This window comes from Xyrauchen texanus, chromosome 14 (genome assembly GCF_025860055.1).
Source record: "Xyrauchen texanus isolate HMW12.3.18 chromosome 14, RBS_HiC_50CHRs, whole genome shotgun sequence".
NCBI lineage: Eukaryota > Metazoa > Chordata > Actinopteri > Cypriniformes > Catostomidae > Xyrauchen > Xyrauchen texanus.
Window position 1 is genome coordinate 4671345 of NC_068289.1, and position 17419 is coordinate 4688763.

Consider the following 17419-nt stretch of genomic DNA (forward strand, 5'->3'; position numbering starts at 1 on the left):
TAAAGCTAGCGAAAACACAATGCTTGGGTTTGAAATGTCACTTCCATCAGCTGTTAAACGGCTTCCGTGTAGTAAAAAACATTAAGTATTCCATTTGGGATGATACTACACATTGAAATTTCATTCACTATATTGATGAGTGCATAGTACATTTTGTAAGTGCATAGTTTAGTGTGTCATTTGGGACACAGCTTAGGTTATGTAGGTTTTGAACAAAATGTGAGTAAGTAAATAATAAAATAATACATTTTGGGTATCCCTTGAATCCTTGAAAACGAAAGATATTAAATAACAAGGAACCCTATTTGGCACATATGTACTGTCATCATTTAAATGTTCCTCAGCTCAAAATGTATATGATAGCCTTTACATTTCATTGATATCAATCATTTCTATAGCTCAAGAATACAGCTGCAGCAAACACCTATGCAAAGGTCAGCTTTAGTGTGCATTGCAGATAATCCATGTTATCCTTGGTCAGGTTTGGATTCCAGGACAAACAAAAGGATCACACCTCAGTTGTCAGTCATGGCTTCGGCTGGCGTAGAGCTGTCTGACCTTCTGACTCTGGTGTTTATGACAGGGCAGCTCCAGCTTTGTTCTTAAAGCTCTTGATCTCCTCTAGTTGTCATGGTAGTTATCTCAGCCATGTCCAATAATAATGGTTGGGTCTAATCTGATATACTCATCATATTTTAGGTATTCAGTCATTTGTTCACATATTTTATATCTGAAACAGGATTGTTCCCAATGTAGTGCCCTATAGGGTATATATTGCATAATGTTGCCTAATATTTCAGGCAAATAATAATTGCCTAATTACTGGCAGCAGGCTCAACAAAATATGTGCTCATCAAATATGTGGGTAGCAATTTATAATAACTAGTGCTGTTAGTCTATTACATTTTTTTAATTGCCATTAATCGTTTAATTTTTCCTACTTAATCGCGATTAAGTGCAGATTTTGAAAGTGCTGAAATTTCACTCTAAATATCTTCTTTTCCTGTCAAAATGCATTTATGTCCTTATTGGGGAAAAAACATAATATGTAAAAATATAATGCTTTATTAAAATTTTCTAAACAAAGCCTTCCACAGTATAAAGATAGAAATGCACTAAAATAGCACCAATACAAGTAACGTTAAATGCTTCCCAAAAGTGGCAGTTTGAGCCTGACTACTTGAAAGAACTAGTCCCCACATAGGTTGCATATTCATTGAAATGGGCATTCAATCTCTTAAACTCTCTTCCTCACCAATGTTAATTAGCTGGCAGACTGTGGCTATCCACTTTGCTACAGAAATCGTGAAGCTGCGTTCATGATTCACGTCAGGGCCTCAGCGCCAACATCAAGTGCTGCTTTGAACTTCACATGAAAAGTGCTTACAGACAGAAACTTCTCATTCTGCATTTTGGTGAGAGTTAAGACTTGCCGTGCTTCTTTGGTAATTAAAATGCACCTTACTTGAAAAATACTTGATTTCTGTCACAAGTTGCAACTAGGCTTGTTTTGTTCTTGATCACTGACACAGAATCACTGCTCTGTGTGTGTGTGTGGGGGGGGTTGAATGTCAGTGTAATGACATATAGTGTAGCATTACTACATTATACACTGCTTATCTGTACTACTTGCCTCTGAGTGCCATTAATCACATCAAGAATTTATGAATAGTGTTTGACGATGAGCTTAACACATATTAGCAATGTCAGCAAAACAGCATATTATCATCTTTGCAACATCTCTAAGGTATGTGATATTCTCTCCTCTGCTGACAGTGAGAAACTTCCTGGTTACTTTAGTAACCTCCATTACCTGATGGAGGGAACGAGACGTTGTGTCGATGTAGTGACACTAGGGGTCACTCTTGGGAGCCCGAGACGCCTCTGATCTTTGATAAAAGGCCAATGGGAATTGATAATCAGGTCGTGCTTTCCTAAGGACTTGCCGTCCACTGTGTTGTGGTGCGCAGCTATGGCCGCTACGTACACCTTCAAGGTGGAGGGGTCAGCCGTCCCCCCAACCTCTCCTGCAGAAAGGAAGTACTGAGCTGACTGTGCATCATTTGTGGAACCTCCCAAAATCACTGTATGAATCAGTATAAAAGCCAGAGGAGACTGATTGCATAAAGACTCCTCTCAATAGTTAACTGCGTTCAAATGATGCAACGTCATCTACTTTTGTTCATTATATGGCTGAAAAAGAATCAGAGATATCCATTCAAGCCAATCAGCTTTCAGTAGCACGTTAATGCTTCATCAAGCATGCTTGTGGTTAACATGACAGGTGAAGAGACAATATCAATTCAATTATATAATTATTGAAGTATCTAAAACGTGTATGACTGAACAACAAGATTATATATATAAATCTGACTCTATGAAGCTGTGGAAGATGGAGTTAGATGGAGTAGATGTTACTGTACATGGAATGGGGCCGTCCATGTATTTATAAATGTTTGCATTGATTATAGTCTGTAGATGGCACTGCTTGATTTGTTCTGTTTGTTTACTGTATAAAAAGTGTTGGGTTAGTGATCGGAAAGATTATAACACATTGGTTTCAAGACTATTTTAAAATAAAAGGGGGAGGGGATCATGTGTGTATGGGAGAATTACCAGCATAAAACATGATATAACATGAACCCACTGCAATCTTTTTATTGGTTTGATCTTTTAATACTGATTTATATATTTGCCTCCCTGGAAAATTCCCTCATGGACCACCACTGTACCTTAGCACTATTAAATACCCTCCACCTAAAGCCCTCAGATCACCCAACTTCAATTTGCTGGTGGTCACTAAAACAGGACTGAAAAATGGGGAGTCAGCCATTAGACACTATGATCCCAAGCTTCTCTCTCTCTCTCTCTCTCTCTCTGATAGCCCACGAGCAACTGACACAATTAGCACTTTTAAAAAGTATCTCAAAGCACACTTATTCACTAGGGCTTTTTTTCTCTATTTTATTCTCAGATTTTTATTTCTAAATTCTATTTTTAGTTTTACTCTATTTTATTATCTGTATGTGAACATCTGTAAAGGACTGTTGAAGGAGATATATACGTAAATACAACTTTACTTACTCATTAATAGCATAATTTGTTAATGTACATTCAAATAATACTTATTGTTTTAATAAGCATTATATTCATATTTAATGTGTTCGTCTGTGCAGTAGTAAATGTTTGTTAAAGGGATTGTTGTAAAATGAAAACTCAGTCCTTATTTACTCACCCTCATACTATAGATTTCTTTCTCCTGTAGAACACAACAGGAGATGTTGGGCAGAATGTTAGCCTCAGTCACCATTCACTTTCATTGCTCAGAGAATTGTTACTGAGACTAACATTCTGCCTGATGTCTCTTTTGTGTTCCATTGAAGAAAGTACAGTAAGTCATACAGGTTTTGAACAACATGATGGTGATTAAATGATGACAACATTTTCATTTTAGAGTGAACTACCCCTTAAATGACTTATTAATAAAAGTTATAATGTGTTACCAATACATTCTGGAGAATCTTTAGAATCATTTGGTTACTTTGGGTAACATACAAGTCCAATTATTGTTGACCATAATGAGAGACAATAGAAGTCACTAATTTCACGTTCAGAGTTTCAGTTCCGTTAAGAGAATTAATCTCTAAAATCCCAGACTCTTTGATCACAGAGAGCAGGACCTCCCAAGATCACTTTAGCTGTGAGCTGGCTCTCCGGTGTACAGCTGGAGATATCCGTATCTGCTCAATATGCCAGTGGGGATTGTGTGAATGTGTGTGTGGATAAGGTTAAAATAAACCTGACCTCAAAATAGTTTGTGTACCCAACACTAGTTCTGTGACCTGCTGATATCCTGCTGTTGCTTATTGATGTAGAGGATTTGTCATTGTGGTGAAGTTCACTTAGTTTTATTACTCCAGATGTCAAGTATCGATTTACAATCCTATGAGACCATCCGATGCAATGCATAGGAGGAAAATGTATAATGTTATGATGACACAGATACCAGACCAGAGGGTTGTAAATTAGAGGGTTGTGTGTGTATATTTAGTATTTTACTGTTGTTGCTTTTTAGAAGGTTACTCTCTCCTTTAAGACTATTCTATATAAGGAGGATACAGATGCATCTTCATTTTTTAGTACACTAACCATATGGCCACATACAAAGGCATCAGAAGAATTTGGGGAGAGTTCTAACTGTAAAAACGAAATGTCATAAATGAACTACTAATCTCTGTTTCTAATAACACTTGAGGGTTATCTGCATGAATGAATGGCCTATTTGAAATGGTCACTTGATCAGATTCTTGAAATGATTGCTGAGAGAGGTCAACAAGAGGTTTTTCTCAACTTTAAGGCAAAACGGGACTCATGTTTCTGTTTCATGTGAGCCGGTTAATCTGTCTGAGGACTTCCAGAAAGAACTGTTTTAGCAAGGATTTTTTCCCCTAATAATTAATGGCAAATGTTAGAGGAAATGCACTTGATTAGATGGTGTTTGTCTTTGGCAGGTGCTTCTATTGATTATGACTGGGTTTTCCAAATGAGGAATCACAAATTCCTAGTGGTTTTGATGGAACTACAGGAGGTGTGTTAGACTGTAATGGAAACGCTAATGCTTAATTAAATTAAACAGCGTAACTTTTACAATGAACTATGTTGAATGTTTTGAAAGACTAGTCAGAATAGTAGACCTGATGGCTAGAAGCAAAAACATATTTTTAGCCATGTAATATAAAGTCAATAATGTGTGGGAAAGTTGTTATATTATTTCATTCTTATAGATTTGCATTGAGTTTAGTGTTTGCATATCCTGTGCATTGTGATGCAGTTTGGGAAATATAATTTTTCTTGTGTGAGTGAGACAAGTAAAGAGCACTATTGCATAGATTGATCTCTGTCCAGTGTCTTCAGATATTTGGGAGACCAGGGCTAGTTTTCTAATATTTCTCAGGGAAGATTTATTGTTGAAAGTCAATTTCTGCATAGCTACACCTTGAAGCCTTGCTGCAAAAAAACAGTTTTACTGTTCTTGCCCAGCAAAAAAGATACAGCCTTCACTTTGTAACGCCAGGTCAGGTTTGACTGTAAGCTTAATGTGACATTATTGCAAAAACTCTTCAAACAGTAAAAAAAAAAGTTAAACTTTGACATATAATAGTTTGATAATTTCTAAATAAATATCTATCTAAATGCATACCTTTTGATAAAATGTAGAATTACTACACAGAAGGTGGCTGCATAGAACACTGCAGCCATCTACTGGCTATTATTGTCATAACATGATTTTTAAGTCATGTTATTTATCTTTTTTCACCAAATAGCAGCAATCTGCCCTCAATACAGGACACATTCTCTTATTTTCTTTATTTTTAAACTAGGTTTTTACTGTAGTGAAGAATAAATGTGGCAATTTGCATATGCAAATGAATGGTGAAATCGAAATGTACATATTAATAATATAAAATCTTAAAAGAAGTGCATAATTTTATTGTTTTTTTTTTTACTTAAGGGAAGAAGAAATGTTATAAATGAATAATAGGGTTAAAAACACCAATGTGCCCTGACCTGACTTTCATTAAAAATGTATTTGTCCTCATAACACATTTAAACCTTTTGGTACAAATCTGCCTTCATTATATCATTGTCCCTTGGAGTGCTGGGCGGATTACTTGTGAATTGTAATCAGGTAATGATTACAAATTACATGACAAAAAATGCAATCAGCAATGATTACTTTTGGATTACTTTCAACCTGATTCTATTTTATTTGATGTCACATCCATTTGAGTAGGATAATCATTTTAACATAAAAGTGCAAAGAGGATGAAAATATATTCCATTCTTTATTACTAACAAAAAAGCCTCAGAAAAAAGAGCTTGTTATGACATTTTTTAAAAGTGCATTAAACATTACATTAAATCTAACAGCAATGACAGTTTCAGTGCATGGCCAAAGTTCATAATTCAAAACACTGATATATCAATTTAATTTTAATTACATAAAACAATAGCATCATTATGAACATTAATAATCATAAAGTCAACATAAATGATAAAACGAATGCAAATTAATGACCATAAAATCAACAGTAACAGTGTTGCCTAGGTCAAAGAAACACTGAAACACTTTGAACCCTTACTTTACTGATAGTCCATCGCTTAGTCCAAAGCTGAGGTGCAAGCTATTATCTTTTGAACAGCAAGAATATATTATAAAAGAGCAGAATATTTCAAAACAGCAGAGTTCCACCAATCACACAAGGAACAATTGTGTCAAGTTTCACACAGTGGACTTCACTGCATCAACAGCAACAGTAGAGCGATGGACATAAAATGAACTAGACATTACTAGGTCATTGCTAATATGTAATCATGTAATCCATAAAAAGTAATTGGAGTAAGATTACAAGTAGTTTAAAATGTCATCTAATACAATTATAAGTACTTGATTTGTGTAATCTGATTATATAATCCTGATTACATGGAATCTGTTACTACCCAGCACTGGTCCCTTGTGTTCATGTGTGCCAGTGTGGTTTGATTATGTTTCCCAAGAGCTGTAACAAAGCTATGACAGTGAAAGTTTACTTTTGAGGATAGAATTGATGCAAATTATTCTAATTTAATAGGGTTTTGAGCTAGTTTATAAACAGAATACCAAACCTCTGCTAGAGAAAACACAGGTTTGTTCTCTCCTATATATTTTCTGCTGCAGGTGTAACCTAAATATATCACTAAGACCAACGCTTGAACATGTTATTTAGCTTTCTCTCCTTAAAACTTTTATATAAAACATTTGGAACCACTGAATTGGTAAATTATATTTATAATTAATAAGAGGTCCATCACTCACATTTGATCCTCATTTGATAAACGCTGTTTGTGAAAATCATATGTCAGATGAGGATGTTTGGGATGTTCGCAATGATGATGTCAGCTGTTAAACTTTGTTTTACCAGCAGTTTTGCATGCACTAAACTAAATCATTCCCATTCTTTTTACATTGATTATGCTTTTGTCACCTGTTTTTCTAGCAACCCCATATCCAGGAGGATTTAAATGCTTTACTTGTGAAGATGCACCTGACAACTATGAATGCAATCGCTGGGCTCCAGATTTGTACTGTCCAAGAGGTACTAACATGTACATTAAATCTGTCTTATTAGAGAGAATGCTTAAATTACTTTGAAAGAACCAACTATTATTTGTCTTTTTACTGCACGGCCACTCTTTCTCTAACATACAGTATTTTTTGACATTCTGCAAAATGCTCACATGCCTATGAACTTTCATTTGGATTAGGCACTTTGCAAAAGGACTTGCTATGCCTGTGTGTTGCTCCATATAATTCAATCAGTAAAAGGTTTAGCCATGAATAGCCTCCCATATAAGGTGGGTTGTGCTGTGCGTGGACTGATTTACAGCACTGTTTTAATGACTCAGGATTTCTTACCCCCTTTCACTCATTCTTTCAGTAAGCACATGTGCTGCTGCAGGTCATCTGGAATATTGCACGGAACTTCATGGAATGCTTAAACATAGTTAAAGGGATAGTGCACCCAAAATTGAAATTCTGTCATGTTGTTTCAAATCTGTATGGCTTCCTTTTTCTGTGGAACACAAAAGGAAATAGGTAGAATGACGCAGCCTGATCTGCAGCCTGATCTTTTCTTTAGCTGAAAGCTAAAAAGCTAGCTGATATTTATCCAGGAGAGGTCACCAGAAGCCATTTGTAAATAGAATTGCTTTTAGCTGAAAAAGGTGTAAAACAGTGAAGAGAAATGCTTATTTTATTTAATCTACCCCCCAACCAAAACCCAAATCCAACCCTAACCATTACTAGAGACAAAATACAATGTTAGGGATAATAATTTAACCTCCTTATCATGCTTGTGATTGTTTATCGTGATTACTTCCTCGTTTGAATGGGGATTGGACTGCGGTCTCCCATGCAACTGACGCAATGCACTATGCCACGAGGGAAAGTAATTGTTGTTGAGCCGTTCCAAATATGTCCAATGGGAGACGATCGTCCATACTGTTGACGATCCTAGGGTAGCGGAACTTTTGGAAACAGCATGCAGACTTCCTGTGCGATCATGTTGAATGATGGCCTCAGTCCCATTAACTTGAATTGCATCTTTTTTATATTCAATGAAAGCTGTTAATCTGCGTAATATAGAACATCTCCAACAACAGCACTAGTAATAGATAGTTATAGATACTGTGCAATATTGTAAAAGCCACATTTCTTGCCAGTTTTTAAAGATTTTTGAGGTAAGTACTTCAAGATCCTATAACAATTTTTTTTCAGTGGAATCTGAATCTATTAATGAGATACGTTGTGTTTTGTGATGTACATTGTATGCTAATTTTAACATTATGTGAACAAAAAATGTCTTTGTAACTTTCAGAGAGCAGATATTGCTACACACATCATAAGATGATCTGGGATGGGACCACAGTGTCAGTCACAAAGCGTTGTGTGGCACTGGAAGACTGTCTTGCAACAGGGTGCACTGAGATAGATCATGAAGGAAACAAGGTGAGCACAATTAAAATAAAACTCACCATATCAATGTTAAATCTTATGTGTATCAAGAGCAACCACATACTAACAAATTATGCAAGTCATGGTTCCATTGTCACTGTACTGAATGTATCAGAAGTAAGGCTGTCAATTGAATGCATTTATTTGGAAAAATTATTAATAAAAAAAATGCATTATGCAAATAGCATGACATTTTTTTTACGCAAATTAATGATTTATGGTCCCAGACCCATATGCAAATTGTATAATAGGGAATTTTCCTACCATTGGAGCCATTCAAGCTTAAGGTACCATATAAATTCAAGAAAAGGGCATGTTTGTGTCCTCTAAGACACAGTTACGCCTCCTTCAAATAACTGGCAAATTGTTGAAGTCACATTTATCTTTGATTCTCATCTCACCTTAGAGTCCACTTGAAGTGATCTTTTTTCTTCTTCTCCCCAATCTGGAATGCCCAGTGGAATTGGCATCCATGCACAACTCACCATGCGCCCCACCAAGAGCGAGAACCACACATTATAGCAACCAGGAGGAGGTTACCCCATGTGACTCTACTCTCCCTAGCAACCGGGCCAATTTGGTCACTTGAGTCACTCAGCACGCCCTGGATTCGAACTCACGACTCCAGGGGTGGTACTCGGCGTCAATACTCCCTGAGTTACCCACGCCCCCACTTGAAGTGATCTTAAAGAAAACATGTAGAGTGGACGATACAGATATCTGATCGCCCCTGCTGCTCATAGGATATGGCTCAGTCAGTGACACTAAACTCTGCTCTTTAGCTAATCCATTTATCCTCTCAGGTGATTTCACTGCAGATGAGATAAAGTGGTGAGTTATGCTCACTTCTCTCAGTAATCCCTCTCTCAGTAATCCCTCTTGAAAGATGAGCCTGGTCACTGCCTGAATGCTTTGTGTCTTAACTTTTACCTCTAGAGTAGGGCAAGAGTTATGAGGAGGGCAGGGGGCAGATGTGAGAAGGGCAGATTGAGAGATAAATGTGGTGTAAAGATGCCACAGCTACACTGCAAGGGGTCATTTAGGAGTGAAATGTTCATTCTGATTTATGTGTTTTGTCTGAATGTAATTTATCTGTGTGTAACCTATAAATAAATACAGTTCAGTTGTCATGTTCAAACAATGTGAAGAGCAGCATTCTGGTTAGGGGTTTATCCAGGTGCTATCTATATTAGATTTTATTTTTTCTCTTAATACTTAATATACAAGAAATGTAACATTAAGGTTTGCAAATCTCCCTTTGACCTACATTGATAAAATGTTCATCATTCCAAAAGTCAATATTTTCATACTGAATTGCAGTTGGTCTTTCTTTCTTACATTTATTTGCATACTGAATTGTGATCGGTCTTGTCTTCCTTGCATATACTTCACCACCTACAGTACTGTGCAAAGGTTTTAGACACAAAATTAATGCCATAAATAGTTCCAGTAAAATCATAAAATGTCCAGTAAACATAAAATAGCTTAATCAATGTTTGGTGTGACCGCCTTTGCCTTCTAAAGGCACCAATTCTAGGTTCCAATTCATTAAGTACACCTGGAAACTGTTTTTACTGGGTTGTTGTCAGACAGGATGTTTCAAGCTTCTTGGAGAATTCGCCACAGTTCTTCTCAATATTTAGGCGAGAAGTTTTAATTGCTTCTGTCTCTATATGTAATCTCAGATGGACACAATGTTCAGTGGGGGGCTCTGTGGGAGCCATGGCATCTGTTGCAGGGCTCCTTGTTCTTCTATTCTATAGGCCTTTATCACACGTCCGTGGTCGCAGAGCGGAAGCTTAGCTTAGTAGCGTAAAACAATTTCCACTGCAGTCTGTTTCAATGACAGTGCCCAGAGCGCAGAATTATTGTGGACTATTTTCTGTACAATTCATCTCAAATACTTAATCTAAACAGACCACCTCACCATGCAATCATTACTAAGGCATGATTAAGTAAAGAAAAACAGTGTCAGTTTCTTTACATTTTCAAATAAAGAAACCTTTCCATCCCAGAGTCTGATTACAGAAAATAACTGGTTTAATCGTTGTAAACTTGGAGTTATATAATTGTGGTTTGAGAACATGAAGATTAAAATGTCCCAATGTCTACAACTGTATTATATTAACAATAGTGAAAACAACGACATTAAAACACTTAAACGCTGTCTCTTCGGATTTGTGTTGAGCACAATATTCCTCTGGGACTAAGCTGAACTAAGCACAGCTCCTTGTGAATTGGGAACACTTGCACTGATGTTCGCCTCACTCAGATACTATTACACATTAAAGTGGTAGATAACACATATGTTGAAGTTTTGTGTTTATCCAAAGAAGCAATTAAACATCATATGTTTACTGCCAAGTGCATCCAAGTTGGCTACACATATTTAGAAAAACTGTGATCGTCCATAGACAGAGTTGTGAGACGGATGTGACGACACATGGACTGTGATAAAGGCCTATTCCTCTAGTTGCAAAAGGAACGTTTGGTCTAAAATGTATATTTCCATTTAACTAGTGCAATCTAATTAAAAAATGCAAATCTAGACACATTTGTCAATTTGTACTTTTTTTTTAATCTGTGTATTATTTGGTTATCTCAATGCAGGTGTGCACAGCCTGTTGTGAAGGGAACATCTGTAACATGCCCCTCCCACAAAACGAGACTGACGCCATCTTTGCCACCACATCCCCCATTAACAAGAGCATGCGACCGGCACAGAGTCATGTGCTGCTGCTTTCTTTCTGTATCATCAGCCTGATGCTCCACAGTATTAACTGAAAGAGTTGTCCATAGTGGAATAAACCGTAATGGCAGTACTTTTGGAAATTATTTGATGACAGCTGACTTTTTGAGGACAGCTGTGGGCATCACTTTTCTCAACATGAAGTGTTAATTGTTTGACGTAAGAATACGTTTTCATGATTCTTATACTAATGTTAATCCAATTTCTATAACTGCTTATCCTATGTAGGGTCGCAGAGAGTGCTGGAGCCTATCCCAGCTACTTTGGGTCGTAGGCAGGGTATCACCCTGGACAGATGGTTAGTCCATCACAGGGCTAACACACAGACAAACACATTCACACTCTCACTCACACCTACGGGCAATTTAGAGTTTTCAGTTCACTTAACCTGCATGTTTTTGGACTGGAGGGATACCAGAGCACCTGGAAGAACACATGCGAACAAAGGGAAAACTCTAGGACTTGGCCTAGTTCTGTGAGGTGACAGTGCTAACAACTGGGCCACCATGCCACCTGTTTACTATGAAAAAATATAGTCCAGGATAGGGACTAAAAACAAAATGTTTATCCTTTTGTTTCGTTCTAAGCTGAAACAGTACTTTTTCATTCTGGTTTCCGGCGCTCAAAGGCCTCCTTCCTACAGTTATTGTTCTTTTTAAAATGACTGTACTCTATGCTAAGAGAAACAAGATAAAAATAAGGGACTTCTGAAAATAAGTGATTACATTTTATTTGAATTATCAGCATAAAAATCATAATATGTATAGTATACTGTATAGTAGTTTAGATCAAATAATGCATTTTCAATAATATTAAATATCCCAAAAAATATTTTAAATATACATCTGATGATCTAAAATCAATTACAGTTCTTCTTCTTTCGGCTGCTCCCGTTAGGCTCGCCACATACATGATATTTGACTTGGCACAGGTTTTACGCCCAGTGGCCGGGGGATTCTAACTCACACCTACGGGGCAATTTAGAGTCTTCAGTTAACTTTATATGCATGTTTTTGGACTTGTGGGGGAAACCGGAGCACCCGGAGGAAACCCATGCAAACACAGGGAGAACATTTAAACTCCACATAGAAAGCCCCAGTTGAGCCGGGACTCGAACCCGGGACCTTCTTGCTGTGAGGCCTAAAATAATTTACCATTAATAGCCTAAATATATCAGTTCTGCATACACAATCTGTATTTGGACTAAATGTTTTTGTACCCCCTGAGTGTGCCAGCACAGACCATGTTCTTCAGGAGCTAATAAAGTACTAGAATCAACTTCTATAATGCTTTAATAACCAACATTGGGGTAAAACAGAAGGACACATTCATCGCTCTTGGCTCTTACATATCTGTTCTAATGCATCATAATTAACAATAATCCAGTGAAGACTTGAAAACTACTGAGAAATTAACTTTTTATGTCTAAAAATATTTTAATCGTGCCTGTATAGTGTATGTAGTAATTATATATATTTGTTAAGAAAGGTCTTCAACTTGAAGGCTAAATCCACAATGTGCAATTAGGAAAAGAAATGTGTGATGCAGCGTTTTTATTCAGAACCAAAGCATATGCTGATGTTCGACTAAAAAGAGAGAAACCTCAAATTTTTTCATTCAACAGAAAGTGGAGTAGTTCTGAAAGTTTACTGTGATAAACCCTTTGGTCTTTAGTTTCATGAAGAAAAAAATCGCAAATAAAAATAATTTTTTTATCATTAAAATAAAGTAACATTTTCACTTCGGAACAACTGACTTTGTTTCCATTTTGGGTTACGTTCCACAAAAAACTATTTCATCGGCTTACGATTTGTGTTTTTGTTCCTTCTACGTTATTTTAGTCGGTGGTCCAGGATGCAATACTGTAGAACTTCTTACAACCAGCTTCAAAAATATGGGTTAAAAACCAAAGTTTTTGAAGTCATTTCCTTCAGCCTGTGTGGACTTGTCTAGCAGGCTCTGAACTGGACCATGCTGTACACAGGAAAGGAAGAGTTAGGGTGGGAAGTGAGATATTTATGGCAAAACTGAAACAAAACTGCACAACTTTGTTTTTAATCAATGTGATTCGTGTTTTATACATTTGTAAAGATATATTTATTTTTGTATTCATTTTTTGTAGGCGACTGAGCATAATTTAGGAGTCAAGCTAACTTTCCACCCAAAACAGGTAACTCCTCTCATCGTTGTTGTATGGTTAGAGTATTTTGGTCAACATGGGGGAAGGGCTTGGCACCTAGGAAACAAGCTCTATGTTTCATCTAGAAACAGTATGGAAAAAAAGTGCTTCCTCACTCCTATTAAAAGAACGTTCTATTTTAGTTTTTGCACTCTTGTTTGTTACTGTTACATATTGCAACATAATCTTAAAGCACTTGTGTACAGATTTTTGTCATGTGGATGCTTTTAGTGACTTTTGAAGAATTTCTAATGACCTAATTCCTCATTAGCATTTGGCCTCCACAATATAGCCTACAGTGTAGGGCTTTGTTATTATAATGTATGTTCCTAAAACACATTTGTCAATCCATTGTTCTGTGCTTTAACATTTCCTAATCATGATTCTTAGCTGACAGTGCCATCAGTAAAAAAGTGTTGAGTTGTTATTTTATTGTAATTGTTTTTCTAGCTTTATGATTTATTTTGGCGACCTCCCCAGCTGGAAAATCTATTTCCTGTCTTTGCTTTGTCTTGGAAAAAGATATGAAAGAGATATGTTGAGATATGAAAAGTATTGTAGCATTCGCTGAAATCAGTAACATTTAAGGGAATGGTGATCACAGAAGGGCTAAAACTCTAGTGTATTTACTCAGGTAATTATGGATCACCTAGTGCCAGTTAACTAATGAATAGAACACCTTTAACCTGAGTAGACCCAGCCAAACTTTTTGAAGGTTAACTGAGGTTTTATGCAGAAATCTTTTCTCAGAATGTGCTGATATAAAATCAGCTCTCCTTAGCTCAGATTTTTATGATTATGTACATTTTTTTACTCTCATCTCAACTGTAACAAAATAATAATAATAATAGGACTTGTAATGAGTTTGCATGATCTTCTTCTACTTACAAAAGTGGGACTACTGCATGCCAACATGTGCCAAGACTTTTTCTATGCTTGTTTGGAATATTCCTGTATATTCTTGTGTATATAAATGTGGATGTGCTTTGTAATGTCAAGCTAAAGATAAGTATGTTTTAAATCACAGCTTTGGAGTAATTTTTTAACACCTGTGGTTGTTTCTTACTTGTGTTGTTATGTATTAATTGTAATGTAAGAAAGTTTACCATTGTTTTGTTTACTGATAATAAAAATGAATCTCGAAAGTGAACTTTGTTTTTGCTACATTATACAGAATCATGTTTCAAGAAGAAACACAAATGAGTTTGTGCATGTTCTTGCAATGAGTGTTGTCAAATAAGAGACATGCTATTTGAGTCACGCAACAGATATTTTCCACTCAATCTCTTTGTACACTACTGCAGATTTTCCACCCAAAAGGACAAACCTAAATTTCTAAATTTGTCTTGTGGTGTTTTCTTTTTACTTTTGTGTCTATAGTTAACCACTCTTAAGTCCATATCGGTGCTAAATAACATTAAATTACATTATCAGGATGATGAGTGATCTGAAGAGCTATATGGGAAAAAAGGAATAGTTCTATAGGAATAGTTCGTTTTTTAAAGGAATAGTTCTATAGGAATAGATACTTTTTAAAGGAATAGTTCTATAGGAATAGTTCGTTTTTAAAGGAATAGTTCTATAGGAATAGATACTTTTTAAAGGAATAGTTCTATAGGAATAGTTCGTTTTTAAAGGAATAGTTCTATAGGAATAGTTACTTTTTAAAGGAATAGTTCTATAGGAATATTTACTTTTTAAAGGAATAGTTCTATAGGAATAGTTACTTTTTAAAGGAATAGTTCTATAGGAATAGTTTGTTTTTAAAGGAATAGTTCTATAGGAATAGTTCGTTTTTAAAGGAATAGTTCTATAGGAATAGTTCGTTTTTAAAGGAATAGTTCTATAGGAATAGTTCGTTTTTAAAGGAATAGTTCTATAGGAATAGTTCGTTTTTAAAGGAATAGTTCTATAGGAATAGTTCGTTTTTAAAGGAATAGTTTTATAGGAATAGTTCGTTTTTAAAGGAATATTTCTATAGGAATAGTTCGTTTTTAAAGGAATAGTTCTATAGGAATAGTTTGTTTTTAAAGGAATAGTTCTATAGGAATAGTTCGTTTTTAAAGGAATAGTTCTATAGGAATAGTTCGTTTTTAAAGGAATAGTTCTATAGGAATAGTTCGTTTTTAAAGGAATAGTTCTATAGGAATAGTTCGTTTTTAAAGGAATAGTTTTATAGGAATAGTTCGTTTTTAAAGGAATATTTCTATAGGAATAGTTCGTTTTTAAAGGAATAGTTCTATAGGAATAGTTCCTTTTTAAAGGAATAGTTCTATAGGAATAGTTACTTTTTAAAGGAATAGTTCTATAGGAATAGTTCATTTTTAAAGGAATAGTTCTATAGGAATAGTTACTATTTAAAGGAATAGTTCTATAGGAATAGTTCGTTTTTAAAGGAATAGTTCTATAGGAATAGTTACTTTTTAAAGGAATAGTTTTATAGGAATAGTTCGTTTTTAAAGGAATAGTTCTATAGGAATAGTTACTTTTTAAAGGAATAGTTCTATAGGAATAGTTACTTTTTAAAGGAATAGTTCTATAGGAATAGTTACTTTTTAAAGGAATAGTTCTATAGGAATAGTTCGTTTTTAAAGGAATAGTTCTATAGGAATAGTTTGTTTTTAAAGGAATAGTTCTATAGGAATAGTTCGTTTTTAAAGGAATAGTTCTATAGGAATAGTTCGTTTTTAAAGGAATAGTTCTATAGGAATAGTTCGTTTTTAAAGGAATAGTTCTATAGGAATAGTTACTTTTTAAAGGAATAGTTCTATAGGAATAGTTAGTTTTTAAAGGAATAGTTCTATAGGAATAGTTCCTTTTTAAAGGAATAGTTCTATAGGAATAGTTACTTTTTAAAGGAATAGTTCTATAGGAATAGTTCATTTTTAAAGGAATAGTTTTATAGGAATAGTTACTATTTAAAGGAATAGTTCTATAGGAATAGTTCGTTTTTAAAGGAATAGTTCTATAGGAATAGTTACTATTTAAAGGAATAGTTCTATAGGAATAGTTACTTTTTAAAGAAATATTCCCCCCAAAATCAAAATTCTGTCATCATTTACTCACTCTCATGTTGTTACAGACCCATATAGCTTTCTTTCCTCAGTGCACCACAAAATGAGATGTTACAAGTTGGCAGAATGTTTGCCAAAATCACTGTTCGCTTTTATTGCTACTTTTTTCCATAAATTGAAAGTGAATCGTGACTGAGGCTAACATTCTGCCTAACATCCCATTTTGTGTTCTGCGGAGAAACAAAAGCCATACAGATTTGGAACATTTTGAGCGTGAGTAAATAATGACAAGATTTGCATTTTTGGGATGACTTTCCCTTTAAGTCAGAGCTGACATAAGCTGATTATTGTGGATTTACTGACTCCAATGGCTCATATCACTCACATTTAATCTTTGAAATATCTAGACAGGTTTATATCTTATTTTATTGGTCTTTAGATTTATGATGTAGTTGTGGCTTTTTGAAATGTAGCAAGAAAGAGGAAACTCTTATTAAGCCTAATGCCAGAGGTCAAAGGTGAAAACCCTGCGGCCTTGTGTTCATTTGTGTCACAGATGGACTACAGGTTAAATATGAAGTCGACTTTAGTCAGTCATGAGGGTGATAACTCTGCTATTGTGACAGTAGAAACCTGGATCTTCAATGACCTTTTAACATAGGGGTTGTGTCATATGAGAACATGAGTGGAGGGCAAAGAATAAAACAGAAGAGCTGCCTTGCAGGGCCAGAGGAGACAATCCCTTCAGAAACCTTGACCAGGAAGTCTTTCATGTTGTCTCTTTTATGGCATTATCTTACATGACTTTTCTACAAACAAATAAAACCCACTACAGGAGGTCATGTGATGTGTCAGGTTCATGTTCAAAAGACCAGCATATGTTGTGTTTTGTATCCGGATCCTCAGAGGGGAACTGGCCCCCA

At 35.5% G+C, this 17419-nt stretch overlaps 1 protein-coding gene across 5 annotated transcripts in view; it reads left to right on the plus strand.

Annotated features, from left to right (window-relative positions):
• Positions 1 to 17419, plus strand: part of lypd6 (LY6/PLAUR domain containing 6) — a 47391-nt gene that overhangs the window by 19452 nt on the left and 10520 nt on the right. For 2 of the 5 annotated variants that reach the window (XM_052142916.1, XM_052142917.1), the window contains exons 3-5: positions 7038 to 7136; positions 8418 to 8548; positions 11165 to 14620. In XM_052142916.1, the coding sequence (XP_051998876.1) occupies positions 7038 to 7136; positions 8418 to 8548; positions 11165 to 11338 (404 nt within the window). In that variant the 3' untranslated portion in view covers positions 11339 to 14620. Of the gene's footprint in view, positions 1 to 7037; positions 7137 to 8417; positions 8549 to 9012; positions 9583 to 11164; positions 14621 to 17419 lie in introns of those variants that run through there. The other 3 variants (XM_052142914.1, XM_052142915.1, XM_052142918.1) reach the window with 2 other exon arrangements.